This window comes from Homarus americanus, unplaced genomic scaffold, assembly GCF_018991925.1.
Source record: "Homarus americanus isolate GMGI-L3 unplaced genomic scaffold, GMGI_Hamer_2.0 scaffold51859, whole genome shotgun sequence".
In the NCBI taxonomy this organism is placed as follows: domain Eukaryota; kingdom Metazoa; phylum Arthropoda; class Malacostraca; order Decapoda; family Nephropidae; genus Homarus; species Homarus americanus.
In genome coordinates this window covers 10,230,104-10,252,241 of record NW_024711292.1, presented here as the reverse complement: position 1 = coordinate 10,252,241, position 22,138 = coordinate 10,230,104, and the positions used below count along the sequence as shown (strand labels likewise).

The window sequence follows — 22,138 nt, the reverse complement described above, 5'->3', positions numbered from 1 at the left end:
GTGGTCGTATGTCCGGGTGGTCGTAAGTCAAGTAGGTCATAAGTCAAAGCGTAGCTGTATATACTGTTTAATACATATATGTATAAAAAATGTCCCCCCCCCTTCTTTTTTTTTACGGGGATTAGCCCATCCGGGCACAGGTCACTGACCCACATCAGGACCTGGGGGGGGCGAAAATGTAGTAGTAGTACTTTTGTATTAGAATAAAAATAATAATAATTATAATAATACAAATAATTCATAGTAAATAAAATTTAAAAAAATATATAAAATTAAAATAATAATGAAAATAATAATTATAACAACACTAATAATATTAATGATAATATAGAACCATTAAGAAATACAAAAATGATACAAGTAACAGCATTTGGCAACTTAGTACTGTACTATAAGAAAAAATTTTATGATACCAGAAAATTAAAAGTTCCTTTCGTGATTTTTGGACAGCAAAATCATTAATGATGTCATCAAATGATAAACTGCAAAGCTTATCACTTTCAATGCACATAATACCTAATGCTGTCAGTTTTCTTTGCAACATAGTGTATGACAGTTCATTCTTTATGGTTTTCAGTATTGAAAATGATCTTTCCACTGAAAAGTTTGTGACCATAAGGCTCAAAAGGAGTCTTAATATTGATTCAACATTTGGGAATGCCATCTGAATTTGATCTATGATTATGACTTGATATACAGTCTGCGTGGATTGTGAGACCGTGTGCTGAAAAAATATGCATACAGTAAAAGTCCAAAAATCCGGATGCCAGAAATCCGGACCACCCGAGAATCCGGACTTTTCAAAAAAGATTTTTTTTAGCGGGCATTTGAGTGCATGTGCGCATGCGTGAGCGCCACAGCTGCACAGCGACAACAAGCGACCACGTGGTCGCCACTTTAAAATGGGCAATCAAACTGTGACAACATACCGTTTATACTCGTCTATAACCCTCCCTCGTTATCAGTCGACCCTGATTTTTTGACCAAGAAATCGTTAATTTATGATATTCCTCGTTTATAGTTCCACCCACGTTTTTGAGGGTAATGGAACAACAAAACCACTAAAAAAACACTACGTCCTATAAACTGAGGCTCGCCGTGCATGAAACACAAGTGCTGAAGGCAAATTGTTTACCATTTATTATTACGACACTTTATACTGAAACGCGGGTAGTTTCAACAAAAATATTGTATATTTCCATTTAAGTATTTATTCAAGTCAATTAGGAGGGAATATTATTGAAATACAACAGTTTTTAAACTAAACCATTCGAAAAGCGATTACGGTAACATCTTTTGAACGAAAGAAAGCGAAAGTCATTGTTTTTGTCATGATTTTATCCCACTTTCCACTGTAATACGTATGTAATTTCAGGAAAAATATTACATTTCCGTGAATGTATTATATCAAGCACAGTATGAATAGAATATCATTGTAATATATCAGAATTTTAACTGAAAACTATTAAAAAAACGAGTAACATCTCAAGAACATCGGAAGCTTAGGTAAAGTCTTTTGTTTTCGTCATGTATTTTATCCTATTTTACATTGAAATACGTCACGTTTCCACAAAACTACTATTTATCTCCAAGAATATATTCATTCAGGCGCAGTTTAGGTAAAATAGACGAGTGATGTAATAGTTTTTTAACTGAAAACGATTCGAAAAACACGTACCCTCTAGCCCTGTTCAAAGAGAGGACTGGGAGAAGCTGTTTGGTGCTGCAGACGATGACAAGGAAAATGATTTTGGTGGATTTTAATGAAAATATTCAGAAATATGGTATCGTAGTATTTATTCAAGTCAATTAGGATAGAATATTATTGTAATACAACAGTTTTTGAACTGAAAACCATTCGAAAAGCGATTACGGTAACATCTTTTGAACGAAAGAAAGCGAAAGTCATTGTTTTCGTCACGATTTTATCCCACTTTCCACTGTAATACGTACGTTCAGCAAAAATATTACATTTCCGTGAATGCATTATATCAAGCACAGTATGAATAGAATACCATTGTAATATAACAATATTTTGAGTCCTACTCTTTCCATTTACAGAGTACTGTACAAGCCCATAATAATGGCTCCTAAAGTAGATAAACTTCGTTGTGTGAAGAGAAAGAAGAACACATTGAAATTGAGTGACAAACTTGAAATAATTAAGAAACTAGAACGTGGTGTGAGCAATACTGTTCTAATGGAAACATACGACATTGGAAAGTCTACAATTTATGATATATAAAAGGCAAAGAATAAAATTTAGAATTCACAGCTTTTTCATTAAAACTGCTCGTTTTGATAAATGAAGCATGCTATATTTGCAAATGAATAAACTATCAAAATGTACCTGTTCATTTCTTCTTTATTCTTCATTAAATTTGAATTTTAAAAGTACTGCCTGAGAATCCGGAAAATCCGAAAATCCGGACCGACCCAATCCCCAAGCAGTCCGGATTTTTGGACTTCTACTGTATTTATGATTATGTTATATATTGTAAATAAAGTCAAGTAACACTTACTACTTCAATTAATACTTTGTAGTGTTTCCTCTGCGCTTCAGACAGTCTTTTAGCCTTCGAGGAACACTGTCAGCAAGGTTTTGCAAGAGGTCAGGTGGCAAGTTAGCCCAGGTATCCTTGATGGCTGCCTCTAGCTTCGGGATTGATGATGTGTCAGCGTCGTGCAGACGACGCTTAACAATGGACCACAAATTTTCTATTGGGTTAAGATCTGGGCTACTGTCAGGCCAGTCATTAAGGAAAGGTACCTCACAGTCTTTGAGCCACTGTATGACACTTTTAGCAGTGTGGCATGGGGCACCGTCCAGCATGAAAAGGCTTGCCTTAGCTTTATCAAATGATTCAGCTAAGAAATCACTGAGCAGTTCAAGATAGTTGTACTGATTCATCATCTGGTTCTTAGGGAGAATTACTAGTTCACCAACACCATAATACGTAAAGGAAGCCCAAACCATAAGCGAGGCAGGGTGCTTAACAGTCTTTACAGTGTACTGTGGGAGGTGCGCGTCTGAGTGGGACGGGCGGTACACCCTCCCTCCATTACTACCAGTCACAGAAAACGTAGCCTCATCCGACCATAATATATTTCTCCACGTCTCTAAATCCCACACTTCATATTTCATGCAAAATTTCACTCTATTTCCTTCTGTCTCTTTGTTAACAGAGGTTTACGGCGGGCACGAAAGCTCTTAAATCCCAGGTCATCGTGCAGGGCTTGTTGAGCACAACGTAACGAGACGTGACTTAGAAGATGGGGGTTTCTCTCTTTCACTTCACGTGCTGTGAGTGAGGGATTGGACCGAACTTGTCGAGAAATAACCTTAAGTGTCTGTGGAGACAATAATTTAGGCCCACCAGACTTAGGTAATGGAGCTGGACACTCGTCCTCTCCAAGGTCACAGAAACGTTTGACAAGATTTTGAACAACTCGTAATGCCACACCAGTCTGAGCCGAAATTTCTCTCAGTACATGGTTCGCTTTGTACAATGCAATCACTGCTGCAATATCGTCTCTTGTAGTAACCCTCCTGGACATCTCTGATGGCCACTATGTCGGGTTAATGCACCTTAAACTAGACAAAACACGGCCACATGGAACGGGAACCCGCACGATAAATCTTCCCCTCAGTTGCCAGAAGCGCACTGACTACAAACCGTGATGTGTGCTCAGTTGCCAAATGTCACCACTTGCCAGCAAACCAAGCATTTTGACATTCGCATCCCAGGACAGCCTTCACGACATATGATCTTATTTTTGCGAGAACTTAGTTCGTCGGCCCTATCGCGATTTAATATTCCGCGCAGACTGTAGGTCTTGGTGGTTTAAGTTAAATTTATTTGGGTAATTCTGCTTCACATAAGTATGAAAGTGCTTCAGTTCACCAACAAGGTTATCATCAACATCATTAGGGTAGACTTTCTTTAACCCATAGGCCCCAGGTGACGTTCCAGAACGTCCGCCTATTCGCGCCACTGTTTTATTTTATTTTATATATTTTTGTTATTATTATTTTTGGAAAGGTTGTTTGTCTCGATTTATCCCCCCCACTCGCGGCGGGGCGGGGCGGGGTGGAGCGGGGCGGGGGACTGCCAGTACCACCCTTACTTGGGGCTTAAGGTAAGGGTTAACTGCCTTACACTTTCACCAAACTATTTCTGATGCATCTAACTCGACTAAGAATGACAAATTTTGAGCAACACTGTCATTAATTATTATTCTTATTTCCAAATTTGTTTGCAGTGCATCAACCATGGGGATAAATGACTTTACATGAAATTTGTCTCGAGGAGAAAGCACTTCATCAGCATCAAGAGCATCGGTCTCATCAACCTGCCTATTCCTGACTCTTTTCCATTTATTTCCAAATTTGTAATATACATCAGGCAAGTTTTATTTTTCCTTGCTCTTAAGTTCATCAAAACCTTCCTGTGTGTCTTCCAAGAAATAAGAGAATGATTTATCGAGTTTTGCACATGTGCTAAGATCTATATGGGTCCTGTAAAGTCATGCTGGTTTTCTGGAACTAATCCAATACAAGAATCCAAAATTTCAACATGAACACAAACATTTATTTTTACAATTTTCAACTCAGAGAGGCGCCTCTGACCTGTGAGGCTCTAAGCAATAGCTTATCTAGCTTATACTGTACTTACATCTGGCACTGCCCAGCAGGAATGGCAAGCATGGCTCTATCATATACTGTACTGATCCTACTACATTGGGTATATAAACAGGGCAGGAACGTGCACATCCTAACATCTATCAGCCATGGTCTCAATGCTTCATACAGTGTGGACAGATACCTTTTTCAGATACTGTACATAATTATTGTGTACAAATTAGTTCAAGATTCTTCGAACACTGCTGGAGACAGCTGGCAACTCATGGCTGTTTGTTTACTATAGTACATAGTAAAAATTATTAATGAATGTAAAAGTGATCGGTGATTGGCTACTTAATTCCCTGTTGCTTAATTAATGGTTGGGCTTTGTTGTTTCGTATTATGTTATACTATATACTCTAGTAAACAAATGGCCATGAGTTGCCAGCTGTCTCCAGCAGTGTTTGAAGAATCTTGAACGAAACTGTACTTATGACACTTCTATTGCCTCCTCAGAGGCAGCTGTTATTACCCTCCCGTGCCACCACATGTGTCTGGTGCTGGACCTCAGTCCGGTTTGCCAGCTGATCTAGATTAATTGTTTAGCAGCTTTTTAAATAGGTTTGCAATAAAATCTATGATGCAAAAAATTATTTTATGAAAATTTCTATTAATTTCATGAAAAATACAGTAACAATGCAAAAATTAAGGTCTACAGTTGTCCAAGTGAAACTTTAGATTTTTGCTTCAGATTTTCCTGATAAACTTCTTTATCTCGATGTTTCCTTTGCCAAAATAGCAAACAAAATTAATAAAAATATCCAACTCACATACCAAGATTACACTGATTTCAACATCCAACTTAAGTATATTTTACTTTCCTATGACACAAACTACATTATTATATTTCACACACACACACACATATACAGTCATGCGCCGGTTAACGTCCAACCGAACAACGTCCGATCACATATACGTCCTTGTCAAAAAAAAAAAAAAAAAAACTTCCATGACGCCTGCTGGACCACGATTCCACGACCCCCTGACGGAGACACGACGATCCTCCCCATACTGGCCAGATATTATGTGTTAAAGGAATATCCTTCCTTCATTAGGCTTTAGTAAGCATTTGCCTCCAGGTGAAATGTTAACCTACATCTATTGAGGACAAACTCTTTCACTTACAAATTGAGAATAACACATTTGCTATAATCAGACATACCTAGTTGCCTCAACAATTGCAACCCCAGTTGCAATTGGGGTTGCAATTCCAAATTCTGTCATTACTAAGGAATAACGAAGTCTCTGGTGCACTCTAGGACTCAGGCGTCCTGAAGTGAGAGAAAACGGACTCATATGATGGGGGACCAAATAAAAAAAGCATAGCTACATGTTTTGTGGACTACAGTATTGAGCGTATCCTTTTCATCACTTTGTAATAAACCTAGCCATGGCCTGTGTGTGTTTATGATATTTACCATATATATATATATAAAAACCACGACTTGCATCCCCTTACCTTCTCAGCCTGGGTGACAGTGCGAGGAAAACCATCAAGGATGAAACCCTTCTTACATTCAGGCTTCGCGAGGTTTTGTTCAATCATGTTTACCACCAAATCATCGCTGACTAATTTTCCTGTGAAAAAATAAGAATAAAAAATAAAATAAAAAAAATAAAAACCATTTCATTTGAATAAACATATTACAATGTTCATGGCTATAAAAATTATAAAATAATCCACCACAACATGCACATAAAGACGCAACAAAGGCAGAAGGAAACACAACACAGCACTGGTCTGGACGAAACAAAGCAGGAGACTGGCATGGGGACATGTGTGTGTATGTATAATGCCAGAAAGAGAATGAAATTTCAAACGCTTCAGCTAAAAATCTGTAGATTTTATCGGAAGTTTTAAGTCCGCAGATTTTATCCAGAGTTTTCAGAGTTTTTGAGTGGAATCCACTTAAATGAGGGGTACCTTTTACGTGGATGGTAAAAAAAAGTTGACCATTTAACTACGAAACCATGGATAGTGAATACTCTTATAACAAGGACCTCCTGTATACTGTACTGTACAGAGGGTCCCTGGGTTACGAACGAGTTCCGTTCCTGAGGACGTTTGTAAGTCGGAACACATGTTATATGCATATCCTACTTACAAAACAATGTTTAAAATCCCACTATATCATAGCCTAAGTCCTTATATACATTTAAAATCACTTAATTTAGGACAAAAGAAGAAATAAAATGACAAACTACAATAAATGAAAGTAAAAATAAGTCATTAGGTAAATAAAATACTGTAAATTTGAAGTTTAACCCCGTTCGTATCAGCGGGCGTCTGTAAGTTGGACGTTCATAAGTCAGGGACCTCCTGTAGTAGTTTAATTTCATTTAATGTATACATATTATATACAGTATAAGTTTTCAGTTATCAATTATTTTATTTGGTGAAAAATGAAACATTAGGGTTTTTTTTAATCTTCAAAAAATTCAGTTATATGTACTGTACTGTACAGTGTATCCAAAATGGCTCTGGTCTCAAGTATTTTGGATTTTTCAAATGCAACCTGTACTGTATATATGTACTATACAGTACACAAATATCCAAATGAATTACAACACCAATGCTATGTATCTTGATCAGAGATAATGGGGCTAAATAACTTCTGCTGGAAAAATACCAAATGATTTCTGCAATAATGATAAAAAAAGAGAAAGATAGATTAAGTTATCATGAGTAGCTTTCTTTTATTTGCTTCATCTACTCTTGAATGAGATAATTCATCTCTGACCTACTGGTAGGTAATGTACAGAAACTGTAAACAGAGACCACATGCTTTCGTAGGTAGTAGGCAGCTATCAAACAGTGAAGTACTACCGTCTGGGAAGACATAGGAAGCATAATATGTTGTCTAATAAGAACATAAGAATAGAGGAAACTGCAGTGGGCCTATTGGCCCATACTAGGCAGTCCCATTTACACCCAACCCCTATTGATCATACATCCATCCAACCTATGTTTGAAGCTATCCAGCGTATTCGAGTTAATGATGATATTTGGTAACTTGTTCCACTCTTCCACTACTCCATTTCCAAACCAATGCTTACCTATTTCGCACCTAAATCTAAATTTTTCTAATTTACAACCATTGTTACGAGTTCGCTCCTGGTTGAATAGTTTGAGTACCTTTGTAATGTCCCCCTTGTTTAGCCCTGACTTCCATTTATACCCATCTATCATATCGCCCCTCACTCTCGAGGGAGTGCAAACTAAGATGCTTTAACCTGTCTCTGTACTCAAGGTTCCTAATGCCCGGGATTAGTCTTGTCATTCTCCTCTGAATTCTTTCTAAGGATTCTATATCAATTCTGTAATACGGTGATCAGAATTGAACTGCGTAACCCAAGTGAGGTCTCACAAGCGCAACATACAGTTTTAGGATGACCTCGTTAGTCTTGTAACTAACACACCTTTGTATGAACCCAAGTACTGTACTTTATTAGCCTTGTTAGACCCTGCTGCTATATAGCATCACAAAGATCATGACCAAGTCCCAGGTTGCTCATCTGACTTTCTGCTTTATTTTTACATAATTGCAGGGTTTCAATTGTTCCTCTTACTTTGACAACACAACATACAGTGACCCCTCGTTTAACGAACGCCTCGGTTAACGAAATTTCGGTTAACGAACTGCCTTCCATAAGGATCTTCAATTCGGTTAACGAACAAAAATTCGGTTAACGAATTTCTTACGAACCGACCTCAACATGTTTTCGCTTGCACTGACTGGGCAACCAGCTTTAGTATCAGTCCGCCAATACATTAATCGGTTCTAGGGCTTAAATTCCTTACTATTTTAGTAAATATCAAGAAGTTTATACTATTCAATAATTTTAAAAGTTTAATATTAACTTTTTAGTCATTTTAACAATTATTGAACATAATTGAAGGTAAAGAAACTAGTTTCTGGCGTGCCATCCAGCCTGTTAACACACCAGACAGGCGTTAGTCTCTCTCTGTTTTCAGTGGAGGTAACATCTTGCTTGAGACTCTCTTCAACTAGACGCTTTTTTCCTGTGTTTCCAAGCAAATTATTGGTCATTTTGAAATATATTTTCCATATTGACAATATATAATGCAGTGCAGTGTTGATTTAAAGAAAATAATCTTGAAATACACCAAGAGAACTAAAATTTTATGGATGAAATGGTGCCATGGGGTGACTTCTCTTCCACCCCAATGCCTTTTCTTCTTCCTTCTCCTCCACCTCCATTCTAATTCCCATCATCATCATCATCATCATCCAGGAGCCTTCTACATACACACCTCAAAGTAAGTGAACTTTTCTACCATTTTTGTTGAATTTAGGAAATTTTCGGTGAGCTGGAACCAATTACCCAAAAACCCATTGAAACAATGGTTTCGGTTAACGAACGACCTTCTGGAACGGATTGATTTCGTTAACCGAGGGGTCACTGTACATATATTGTTTCTCACTAATGATTTTTTTTAATTTTTGTATTTCTTTATGGTTCTTTATTATTATTATTATTATTATTATTATTATTATCAGCATTGTTGTTATTGTTATTATTATTTTATTTTTAATTTTGTATTTTTTATTATAAATTTTATATACTACAGTATGAACTAATTATTATTAATTTGATTATTACAGTAGTATTATTAAATTTTTGCCCCAAGGCCCCAATGTGGGTCAGTGACCTTTGCCCGGGTGGGCTAATCCCTGTAAAAAAAAATAAATAAATAAAAAATGCAATCATCCATTTTTTCCTTATTTCAACACATGTAAACTCTGTATTTAAACAAATGTGTACAGTGGTCCCTCGGTTAACGAAAACAATCCGTTCTAGTAGGTTGCTCGTTAACCGAAAAACTCGTTAACCGAAACCATTGTTTCAATGGGTTTTTGGGTAATTGGTTCCAGCTCACAGAAATTTTCCTAAATTCAACAAAAATGGTAGAAAAGTTCACTTACTTTGAGGTGTGTATGTAGAAGGCTCCTGGATAATGATGATGGGAATTAGAATGGGGGTGGAGAAGGGAGAAGAGAAGGCATTGGGGTGGAAGAGAAGTCACCCCATGGCGCCATTTCACCCATAAAATTTTAGTTCTCTTGGTGCAATTCAAGATTATTTTCTTTAAATCAACACTGCACTGCATTATATATTGTCAATATGTAAAATAAATTTCAAAATGACTAATAATTTGCTTGCAAAAACAGAAAAAAAGCATTTAGTTGAAGAGAGTCTCAAGCAAGATGTTACCTCCACTGAAAAGATACAAAGACTGACGCCTGTATGGTGCGTTGCCAGGCTGGATGGCGCGCATAAAACTAGTTTCATTACCTTCAATTATGTTCAATAATTGTTAAAATGAGTAAAAAATTTAATATTAAACTTTTAAAATTATTGAATAGTATAAACTTCTTGATATTTGCTAAAATGGTAAGGAATTTAAGCCCTAGAACCGATAACTGTATAGGCGGACTAATACTACAGCTGGTGGACCGCCAAATGCAAGCGAAATCATGTTCAGGTTGGCCCGTAAGAAACTCGTTAATCGAGGGATTGCTCGTTAACCAAGTTAAGAATCTTATGGAAGGTAACTCGTTAATCGAGGCGCTCGTTAACCGAGGGACCACTGTATAGTGTTTCAAAATAGATCCCAACAATAAATTTAAAAAATAAGATGGTGACACATAACTGTACCTTCAACACTACAACAGAGAGAAAAGTGCTATAAAACCCATTTAGATTAGGTACTGTTGTCTACTATAAGAAAACAGCATGTTACAACCTCCCTGGGTATGAGGTGTTGAAAAAATTGTGACTGTATGAACACAGTACAGTATACCATTCTTATACAGTAGCTATATGCTCAAATAAATTTCCCCTTGTATTCTAATCAGTTATCCCTTAAACAGCACCTATCATCAATGAAAGTTAGTTGTAGAGATGGCGGCCATCATCAGTGGATATTTCAAACATATTCCTTGTGTTTCATTTCTGTGCATATGAGGAGGAATAAGGAATTCTCAACTGCTAATTAACAGTGAAGCAAACATGTCAATCTAAATCTTATGAAAATACAGAAAAATTAAGTGATAAGCCTCCTTAACCTTTACCATTTAAACTACCTTCAGTTAATAAATACTGTTCCATCTAATATGCCAAGAATTTATCCATAATCTAACCCACTAAAGATAGCTTCAGTACCTGCATCCATGATTCCCTTTATTTGTTGACCAAGTTCAGACCCAGACGACACCTCAGCCCGGAGAAGATCACCCGTTGCTAAGTGACAAACACAGTACCGTTCCTTTAACCTGGGGGCCTGAGAGAAGAATAAATTAATAAAGACAGTCTTTTAAGTAGAATTTTACAATCTTTAAATCAGCTGAATATTTAACATTCTGTATTTCCCTTGTTTTACCAACATTATTGAGCACATCCACACCAAGTACTGTACGTACACAAAACCACTGATACTAGCCAAATTCACAAATTCTCAGCCTTTTGGAGTGAGTTCAGTTAGCTAGGTGCAATGTGTAAAGCTTACTTATGTTGAACAGTAAGTCCTCGCTTAACATCTGGGTTGTGTTCCTAAAAACGAGACGTTATATGAAAAAACGTCAAGTGGATAAATTTCCCCAATAAGAAATAGATAAAATACGGGAGTTGCGTTCCTGAGCCTCCCTTTGCCCCATGAAATACATTACATATACAAAAAATCATTGCCATTTCTAAAGAAAATAGTGCATACACATACAACTGCCTATACTAAGTTGATATTGGTACTCACCGATGGGCAGAGGTGGTAGAGCAAGTGTGGGGTGGGTAGGGAAGCGGTGGAGGCAGATGGCGGGAGGGGAGGAATATGGTGTGAGCAGAGGAGGGCGGGAGAGTCACAGACTCTGCGCCAAGCCGAGAGAGGGTGATACGCAAAACAACGTAGTATCGGATCACCTGGACGTTAAACGAATTTTTGGCCTCTAAAATTTAGCGACGTATTATCGAAACAATGTTAAGCGGGACGACCTTAAGTGTGGACTTACTGTATGTAATGTAGGTCCATATGTATGCATGTATATTCTATGTAAGTGCTATTACCATTACTTTGTCTTGTTATAGTATTGTTCAACACCTGGAAAACTACCATGCCACCCAAACTACCGTCAGGGTAGCAAACCTTATCAGCATGGGTAGGTCTGGCGGCTCACCCGGCAGTCTTACCAGTCTGTCCATATAGAGCACACATCTGTCCTGTGCTCTTGCCTCTGTACTGATACTCCTTCAGAAAACGCCAGTGAAATAATCGTCTTACTACTCACCTCCTATCACCTTTCACACCATTCATAAAAGTCATCGCCTCAATTGATCTTATTTTTGCTTTTATCCTCTTCACCACTGATCGGTTTGTTAGCCGCTTGGGCGATAGGTCACATCTGATTACTTTTCCTTTTCTTTTATCCTCTTCACCAAAAGATCGGCTCGTTAGCCGCTTGGGCGATCGGTCATGTTTCTGTTACGCACTGTTGGCAAGTACTGGGCATGCACCGGCTCCTGAATGTACCTGAACCTGCTCCAGTGTTGGTCAAGTCTTGTCTTGAAAGAGCTCACACTCGGTACCGTCACAACACTTTCTGGTAGATTGTTCCAAGAGTTCGCAGCTCTCACTCCAAAAAAGTTTGCCCTCACAGTTTTCTGGACTTGAGGCTTCTTCAATCTTGAGCTGTGACCCCTTGTGGGGCGAGCGTCCGCCAGCTCCAAGTAGGGAGACTAGGCTGAGTAGTGCCCCTTGATGTGCTTATACACCTCAATTAGGTCACCCTTTGCCCGTCAATAGAATAAGCTAGGCAAGTTCAGGCGCTCCAATCTCTCAGGGTAGCTGATGTGCCAAAGTGCAGGCACCAGTCTGGTGGCCCTCCTTTGAACATTTTCAACCAACTGACAGTCCCTAGCATATCTCGGGGACCAGACGGTGTGACGGTACTCCAGATGGGGAAGCACTTCACTCTCGAAGATCGTTACGAGGGGCGGACCGTCTAGATATGTGAACGACCTTCTCATAAGACCCAATAATTTATTTGCCTGATTTACCTTCTTCTCGCAATGGTCTGAGAACTTCAGCTCATTGTCAACATACACACCTAGGTCCTTCTCACATTCAGTCTCAAATAGTGCAGTTTCTTCATCCCGTTGGGACATATGATATGCCTCCTTACTGTTGGTACATCTGTTTGACAGTGAAGAGTTGGAAATTAAAAAGATAATAACACTAAAAATGACTTAAGTCAAAGTTAAAATTAGATGCAGTCTCATTCAAATTGTATTTGAAAATCTAAAATTTTTCTTTGCCCATCTCCATATTTGACATCCTGATATGTCAATCATAGAATACAGACGACATTCTTATTTTTTTTAACGTCATACTTTTCAATTTATTGAACACTGAAAAGTCTTCTATAACATCCAGAGCTCAGAACATCACTTAAACGATCATTCCATGTCATTGATACCATCTGCTTCACCAATACAGGTTGACAACCCTTTATCCGAAATTCCGAAAACAAAGTATTTTTTTGGGGGGTAAACAGGGATGAGCCCACCCAGGCATAAATCACTGACCCACATCGGGGCCTGGGAGGCAAAAATGTAATAGTAATAATAATTATATTAATAATTATTCATAGTAAATAAATTTTTTAATAAAAATACACCAAAATAAAATAATAATGATAATAATAATAATAACAATAATACTGTAATAATAAAATAATAAGAACAAAGAAATACAAGAATGAAAAAAAGATCAAAAGTGAGAAACACGACCTAGACCTATGAATTATTAATATTATTTTTATTATATTTTCACCCCCTCCAGGCCCCAATGTGGGTCAGTGATCTATACCCGGGTGGGCTAATACACATAAAAAAAAAAATCATTCTCAAAACCGAAATGCCTCTGGCCCCAAGGATTTCGGATAAAGGAGTCAACCTGTAATAATTTTCATTTTTTTCCCAAAATAGTCAAGCAAGCCTTGGCATGTTGCACCATTGCCGTACCACTCATGTACTATCGTGCACAAAAGCCGTGTCCACTACCCAGCCACAGTGCGGTTTCGAATAGCCTTGAGTCTTAAAGTTTCGAAACGGCTGGGGAAAATGCTATGGTCGGCCAACAGATGTCGCCCACTGTAGTGTGTGGGGGGGGATAGAGGAGGGGGGGGATAGAGGAGGTGGGGGTTAGTCTAGTAACAGGCTGTGTGTAGGTGGAGCATAACATCGTGAATTCCGCAATCACTGATAACAATAAAAATGTCATGAAGAGAGTTAATATTATTAAGCAAGGTGAGACATGTGTAACGGATAAATAAAAGCACTACAACGACCATATCTCTGCCGTTCATGGCTACGACGGTGAGACTGATGAGCACACCAGTAATTAATTCTCTGTGACTACCATTACTGGTAGTCACGGAGAATACACAAGTTGTTGCCAAGGTTGGCGCCACCCACACCAGGGGAAGCAGGTGATGTCGAACACTGAAATATGCCGAGGTCTCATTCTTACCATCGCCGTCACCAACAGGTAAGTCACATTAATTTGTCAGCATAGTCCATGTCATCCTTATACTATTACAGGGTGTCCCATAAGTGACAGCAGATATTTGTAGAGGTGAAAGAATATGTGATATTGAGTTGAAAATCTTCTATACACAAGCATTTTTCGGTTTACTTTAGGCGTGAGGTGGGTTGTAAAAATTATGCAGGGCAAAAATTTTGCCATGTTATATTTTATTTTTCTTACCAATTGCAGCCATACTGTGTGCTGTTGTAATCCTTATTGGTGGATTACATAAGGCCTATTAATAGCGTGAAAACCCGTTTGAAGATACTGTAATGTTCCATAACTTGCATTAAACAACATCATACGTTCACGAGTTCCAACTCCACGCATAGCCACCCCCCTCCTCTACCCACCCAACTATTAAACCTCATAATTTGAGCATCGTGGGTTACCACACCTAAACACACTCCCCCTCCACCATCCCCCCTCCTCCCTCCCCCAAGACTTACGTCAATCGAACATTCCATCTCCATCACATTACCTTCCCCTGCATTCCCCAACCCCCCTCCCCCTATTCTACTCATGGCGACGAATTGGACTACTGTAATGAACACTCCAGAACCGACAACATGTCTCCTCCCCCTTGTATTTAGAGTTACCGGTAGTGTTGTGATAACACCGAGTAGGAACTTATTTAAGACCAGACTTGACCATCACTGGCGTAAGTTTAGATACATTCTGGAACCAGTGAATATTCTTTGTAAAAAAATAAATTTTAAATGAATTATTTATAGGAGATAAGTATATCATAGCTGAAAATTGTCAAAGAAATATGTAAAGCAGTGGAAAACCATATATTTTGATTATCGGCGAGGCTAACTACCTATAAACAATTAATATTTAACGATTGGCAAAAGTCCTGGGAAAATGAACCAACAAGTCATAAGCTAAAAATGATCAAATCATCAGTTTATCCTTGGTCATCATCAAAACAATCCTCTCGACATCACGAAACTATTCTGAATCGTCTAAGAATTGGGCATACTCGATTGACGCATGGCCAACTCATGTCTTCCCCTAATGGAGCCCCACCTATATGCTCCAACTGCCGAACACAAATACAGTCCAATATATTCTCATTGAATGCCCTATTTATAATCGGTATCGAACAATGTGCTTCACTAACCCTACAATGTAAGATATTTTAGCAGACCCCAAAATATTTTCTAAGTTCAGTTTTGACCCTTTTGAAATACTGTAATCTCCTCCAAACAATATAACACTAAATTATAAAAACACAAATACAGTCGACCCTCGTTAATTCGGACCCCTTTAATCCGGATTTCGGATAAATCGGGCGAAATCTGAACTGTCCGTATCAAATTTCTGGTTCTGGGATTGTCCCAGTTGCAATTGGGGTTGCAATTTCAAATTCTGTGTCATTACTAAGGAATAAAGAAGTCACTGGTGTACTGCACTCTAAGATTAAGAGAAAACGGACGACTCAGGCGTCCTGAAGTGAGAGAAAACGGACTCCTATGACGGGGCACTCAAATAAAGAGAGACATAGCTACATGTTTTGTGGACTACCCACTTTACAGTATCCTTTTCATCACTTTGTAATAAACCTCGTCATGCCTATGTGTTTCTGATAATTACCATAACATTATATATTTAGCGGTTGTACAAACACAAGGCCTCACACATGCCATTCAGACTGACAGACTTGACAAGTTTTACCAACCATAAAGACAGTTGAAGCTTTAAACATCACTCACAATGGATCTTGAATATTCCAACTGTAATCAGACATATCTAAGTTGCCTCAACAATTGCAACCCCAGGTGCAATTTCAAATTCTGAGTCATTACTAAGAAATAAAGAAGTCACTGGTGTACTGCACTCTAAGATTAAAAGAAAACGGAGGACTCACGCGTCCTGAAGCGAGAGAAAACGGACTCCTATGACAGGGCACTCAAACAAACATACACATAGCTGTATAATGCAATATTATGCAATATTAACCCCTAAATCGGTTAATTCGGACAATCGGCTAACACGGACACCCTTCCCCATATTTGTCCGTTTTAACGAGGGTCGACTGTACAGTGATCCCTCGGTTAACGAGTGCCTCAGTTAACGAGTTACCCCCCATAAGATTCTTAACTTCGGTTAACGAGTTTCTTACGAGCCGACCTCAACATGTTTTCGCTTGCACTTGGCTGTCAACCAGCTGTGGTATTAGTCTGCCAATGCAGTAATCGGTTCTAGCGCTTAAATTCCTTACTATTTTAGTAAATATCAAGAAGTTTATACTATTCAATAATTTTAAAAGTTTAATATTAAATTTTTTAGTCATTTTAACAATTATTGAACATAATTGAAGGTAAAGACACTAGTTTTATGCGTGCCATCCAGCCTTTTAACACACCAAACAAGCGTTAGTCTCTCTTTTTTCAGTGGAGGTAACATCTTGCTTGAGACTCTCCAACTAAATGCTTTTTTTCTGTGTTTCCAAGCAAATTATTGGTCATTTTGAAATTTATTTTACATATTGACAATATATAGCGCAGTGCAGTGTTATTTTAAAGAAAATATTCTTTATTTACAGCTAGTTTAACTTTAAAAAACATGTGTTGACATTGTTTGAATCCAGCATGGGGACTACGAGATCAAGAAAAGCGATTTCAATCCAAACCAAGCAGGAAATTATAAAAAAAACATGAACAAGGCATTAGAACAAATGCGCTATGCAAAGAATATGGCATGTCGACATCAACTGTGTCGACAATTCTTGCACAGAAAGACAAATTTAAAGAAGTGAAAGTGAGAGACAAATCTACCAGAAACTGAGAGGTTACTTCTCATCTGGATTAGGGAAAAACAGACGAAAGGTGATTCAGTTTCTACTGAATTCATTTGTGAAAGAGCCAGGGAGATTTATGAACATTTAAAGACAGATCGACCTGGTTCTTCAGGCACAGAATTTGAAGATTTTCAAGTCAGCAAAGGCTGGTTCGAAAAATTTAAGAATAGAAGTGACATTTTCAGTGTTGTTAGGCATGGTGAAGCTGCTAGTGCTGATAAGGAAGGGGCAGCAAAGTTTTTAGTGGAATTTAAAGAACTGATGGAAGAAGAAAATTATCTTCCACAGCAAGTGTTCAATGTGGACGAAACTGGGCTGTTCTGGAAAAAGATGCCCAAAAGAACATTCATCACCAGAGACGAAGTCTCTTTACCTGGGCATAAACTCATGAAAGACGTCTCACTTTATTGCTTGGTGCCAATGCTTCAGGGGATTTCCAACTGAAGCCTATGTTTGTCTACCACTCTGGAAACCCCAGGGTGTTCAAGCAACAGAACAAAGCTTGGAGTTTATTGGAAGTCCAACCGTAAGGCATGGGTGACAAGACAGCACTTTAATGAATGGGCTGTTGATGTGTTTTGCCCTTCTGTCAAGAGCTACCTAACCACCAATAAACTCCCTTTAAAGGCTCTTCTCCTCATGGATAATGCTCCTGGTCATGACCCTGACCTTGCCAGAACTTTGGAGTATCAATTTGACTTTGTGAAAGTGTTGTTTTTGCCTCCCAACACTACATCAATCATACAGCCAATGGACCAGAATGTGATCAGCAACTTCAAGAAGCTGTACATGAAAATGTTTAGGTGTCATCAGGCAACTTCCAATGATCCTGAACTAACACTGAAACAATTCTGGAAGACACAATTCAACATCTTGGAGGCTGTAAAATTGATTGTGTCATCATGGCAAGAAGTCTCCACTAGATCCCTCAATTCTTCATGGAAAGCACTGCGGCCATCAGTAGTCCATGATTTTGAGGGATTTGAGGAAGAAACAGAGTTGGACCAGGAGATTGTGTCCACTGGTCAGTCATTGGGCCTTGAAGTGGAAGAGGATGATGTCGAAGAGCTTGTGATGTCTCATGAGGAGGAACTTACTCCTGATGACTTGAAGCAACTGTGTAGATCACCATGTATGGTACTGTGGTAAGAGAGACACTGACGAAGACACCACTTCCTCATTCAAGTCACATCACTCCATCCTCCTGTATCTCTTACTTAAGGTAAGTTTCTTAATGTTAGGTAGTAGGTAATAGGCAGCTACCAAACAGGGGGGTCCTACCACCTGGGAAGATGTTGGAAGCTCAAAGTGTTGTCTAATGATAGACTCTGCTGTCATAGGACATCACGAAAATTGTGAAGGTATTTTTGCGTTTACACATCGCACATTCCTACGACTGATCTATTATCATATTCTAATAAGAAGTCTAATTACCGGCGGAAATGTATACCGGTAATGACGGAGATGGCACATCCAAAATTTTCTCCATTTTCTTCCATTAATCTTCCGCCATTATCGCCTGCCTCTCCTCCAACACTGCGTGTCTCCTGCGTCTCCTTTATAAATCATCACGTGCATGCGTTCCCATACACGTCACGCAGCCAATCAAAAGCGTTTTTGCTTTTGCAACCAATTAAAATGATTTTGGGTTTAATTCGCGGTATATTTGGCCCAGTCAAATTCGAGTTTTATTTTGGGTCTCATATTTTGAAATTCAAGTTCAGTTCCGACCATGGAAATCTGCAATGGGTGTCACTTAAATTATATGGAGGTGACTGCGAGTTTTGGAAAAAAAAGAAAAAAAAGAAGAAGAAACTATAGCATTTTTTTTCTAGTGTTTTTTGGTGTATTTTGCAATTATTTTTTTTTGAAAACGTCCAACAAAAAAAAATTGATAAAAAAAAAACCGGCTAATTTCCGCCAGAAATGAAGGTCATACTCGGTCTAAACACACACAGATACACTAGAAAAATATATTTTTTACTCTCTAACAGTGCGGTGTGACAGTGCAAATTTATCACTGTGACCAAGTCCCAGGTTGCTCATCTGACTTTCTGCCTCATTTACACACAATTGCAGGGTCTCAATTGTTTCTCTTACTATTGACAACACAACATGCATATATTGTTTCTCACTTTTCATCTTTTTTCAATTTTGTATTTCTTTATGGTTATTATTATTATTATTTGCGTTATCATTATTATTTTATTTCATTTTAATTATTTTTTTATTTACTATCAATTATTATTATTATTAGATTTTTGCCCCCAGGCCCCTATGTGTCAGTGACCTTTGCCCGGATTGGCTGATACCCATAAAAAAAGGGGGGGGGGTGGGTGAGGTAAGGGAGGTTAGGTAGGTCACTAATTTTTTTTTTTTTTTTTTTTTTAGGTTTTTACATTGCTTGACCTTCCATTTTTTTTTTCAATATCTCAACCACTGCTCATTTCCAACGGCAATGGAGGTCATATATGTATTTAACACGATGATTTACACTATGAAAACCCATTTTCAATAGTCAATTAGGTGGTGGCAACTTCTAAATATTGACCGTATATAATACAAAGATTAAATACTGAAAAAATTTCATAACATGAAAATTTGAATTTGAAGTAATGAACGGCTGCTATACAATTCCGGTTCATTAAAATAGTGTTAATTATTAGTATTGAATTGCGGCTTTAGGTGGACATGGAATAGGTCTGTATGTCAAACACGGGTATTAGTGATGAGCCTCACTACTCATAATGTGAGGCACGGCGAGGAACTTAAGTTGCCATACCTGTGTTCCCTTGCCAGAGCCAGGAGGCCCCAGCAGCACAGCGTTGATACCACCATCTGCCGGCGAGGCTGGAGCCGGTGCTGCAACAGTTGGAGCCATTACAATGTTATATACTTTCTCAAGAGAGTACCCGTACGAAACACTCCAACCCTTCACCGGCACTGGACCACCGCCTGAGTGGGTTGACGAGTTATAAGTGCGGGAACATGGAGGTCCAGGGTGAAGGAGACGGATCAGGAGACACGTGAACACACTTAGGACTCTATACAAAGGTTCGGGTGTTCTCCGTTATAATAATTATTCCCTCTTTCTTGAAACTAATTTGCAGTCACCACGCGAATGTCATTCATGCTTTTGCATTTATTTTCAAAATTAAGATTTCATAGTTTTTAGCAGATCAAAATAAGAGATCAAATAAGTTCACAAAGTATAAATGAAGGTGACCACGCTCCCCAGCCACAGTTACGAAAATTTCGATATGACTAACAATTTAAATGATTTTTGGAGATTAGTATTTACACACGATCGCTGTATGAGAGTATAAATTAATATTATTTCATTTATATATAAATAAATGATTTTAGGGAAATGAAAAGGAATAAATAATGTTAAAAATATACACGAACAATAACAGGGAATAAGTCTATATTTCAGGAATTTCAAACAAACTAAACTTAGTCTAACTTAACCAACATTATCATTGGATCCTTATTTAATAATCAGAAAAGTTAGGTTAGTGGGGGGTCGCCAAGCAAATGCAAAAAGAAGAGAAAAGGATGATTTTGAGATACTACTTCCAGTGTTTGTCATTTCTTAACATGAGCCATCGTCGTCGTGGTGTGGCTGAGGGCCGCCAGATGGCAGGCACACATGTCAACAAACCCGAGCCTGGTGAGGTGATTGCTCAACAAGAAACCTTCAGCCTTCCTTACTCACGTCCTCATTATTGCAGATGCGAAGAGGCAGGGGTAAAAACAAATATGCACTTTTCCATACCAGATACCCAAGAATGTAAAGAAGACAACGGGAGCACCTATGTAGTGAGTGTGACTTAGCACCAGTTATGTGCGTACTTCTGTCAGTTTCCTTTTCCAGGTTACCTAGATAGTCTTACCAACTGTCAAAGTAGATTTTTTATTATTTATGGAAATAACCTATAATGTAACTTAATCATGCGAAGATTATTGTGCGTGGATCTGTAAAATGGTACCATCGTACTGTTTAACAGATAGTGATACTGTAACTGGCATTCATAATATGGATTGACTTTTTTGCCAAAATTCTAGGTGGATAGTGATTTTTTGCCAGAACTCCAGGCAGTAATTGCATATGATAGGTAATTATTCGTTTTAGCACACCCTCGTTTTTTCCACGGATTTTTTATTTCTCATGTATTTTGATGTGTTTTGTTCAGATCTGACCTTTGTTTACATGGGAAAGGCATCGTTTTAAAAAATTGCAAGTCATCCTTGATCAAAAATGGCTGTTTTCCATAAAAAACGAAGGTGAGATCTGAACAAAATAGGGTTAGGGTCATCTCGTACCCAAGACAACTCATACCCAAGATAAATCATACTAAAAAAAAAGTTAACTTGTACCCACGTCAACTCGTACCTAAGATAATTCGTGCCCAACTCGCGAGATAACTCGTACCCAACTCGCGCTTTGATTTTTTTTGAGATGGAAGCACAGGCTTTATGTAGTATTGCAGAATACAAAGTAACCACAGTTAGACAATGAAAGCGGCATGTTGATGACAACACTTCTCCAGAGGCAGGCTAGAATGGTTACATATAAAAATGTACGCAATCAGCTCAGAGTAGCGATAGAATGCTGCCAAATGGATAATGATGGCATCAGAAATGAGGCTCACAAATTTTCAGAAATGTATCCCATGATTAACAACCGTAAGTAAGAACTGGACGTATTTTTGTGTTGTAAATTCGCAGCTTTGTTGCTCTTGATACGGATCTTCGTTTTGTACCAGGTATGCCCAGAAGACTGTAGTAGCCTCTATTACCGGTTCAATCCTGGCTAAAATTTATATTAGTTTTACATAATGGTTTTACATAATTTGTTCTTCGATCTTGTTTTCTTATGTCATATGTGATCCAAGGTATTTAAGGGACTTGATTTTTTAAATATTCATTCCACTTATACTGATACGTTGTGAGTTTTGCCTTTGGTTTCTTTCCACGATCATTGTTTTGGTCTTATCCTCATTTATCTTAAGTCCTGTTGAATTTGCTATTTCCTTAA

At 38.2% G+C, this 22,138-nt stretch overlaps 2 protein-coding genes across 4 annotated transcripts in view; one reads left to right on the top strand and one right to left on the bottom strand.

Annotated features, from left to right (window-relative positions):
* Nucleotides 1-20,113, bottom strand: part of LOC121878267 (adenylate kinase-like) — a 46,695-nt gene extending 26,582 nt beyond the window's left edge. Inside the window, exons 1-3 of one of the 2 annotated variants that reach the window (XM_042384390.1) lie at nt 19,880-20,113; nt 10,877-10,994; nt 6,147-6,265 (exon numbers count right to left, since the gene is read on the bottom strand). In XM_042384390.1, the coding sequence (XP_042240324.1) occupies nt 6,147-6,265; nt 10,877-10,994; nt 19,880-19,978 (336 nt within the window). In that variant the 5' untranslated portion in view covers nt 19,979-20,113. The remainder of the gene's footprint in view (nt 1-6,146; nt 6,266-10,876; nt 10,995-19,879) is intronic. The other variant, XM_042384480.1, reaches the window with a different exon arrangement.
* A 622-nt stretch (nt 20,114-20,735) lies between these two features.
* Nucleotides 20,736-22,138, top strand: part of LOC121878144 (sorting nexin-17-like) — a 159,951-nt gene continuing 158,548 nt past the window's right edge. For both annotated transcript variants that reach the window (XM_042384288.1, XM_042384202.1), the window contains exon 1: nt 20,736-20,919. In XM_042384288.1, the coding sequence (XP_042240222.1) occupies nt 20,737-20,919 (183 nt within the window). In that variant the 5' untranslated portion in view covers nt 20,736. The remainder of the gene's footprint in view (nt 20,920-22,138) is intronic.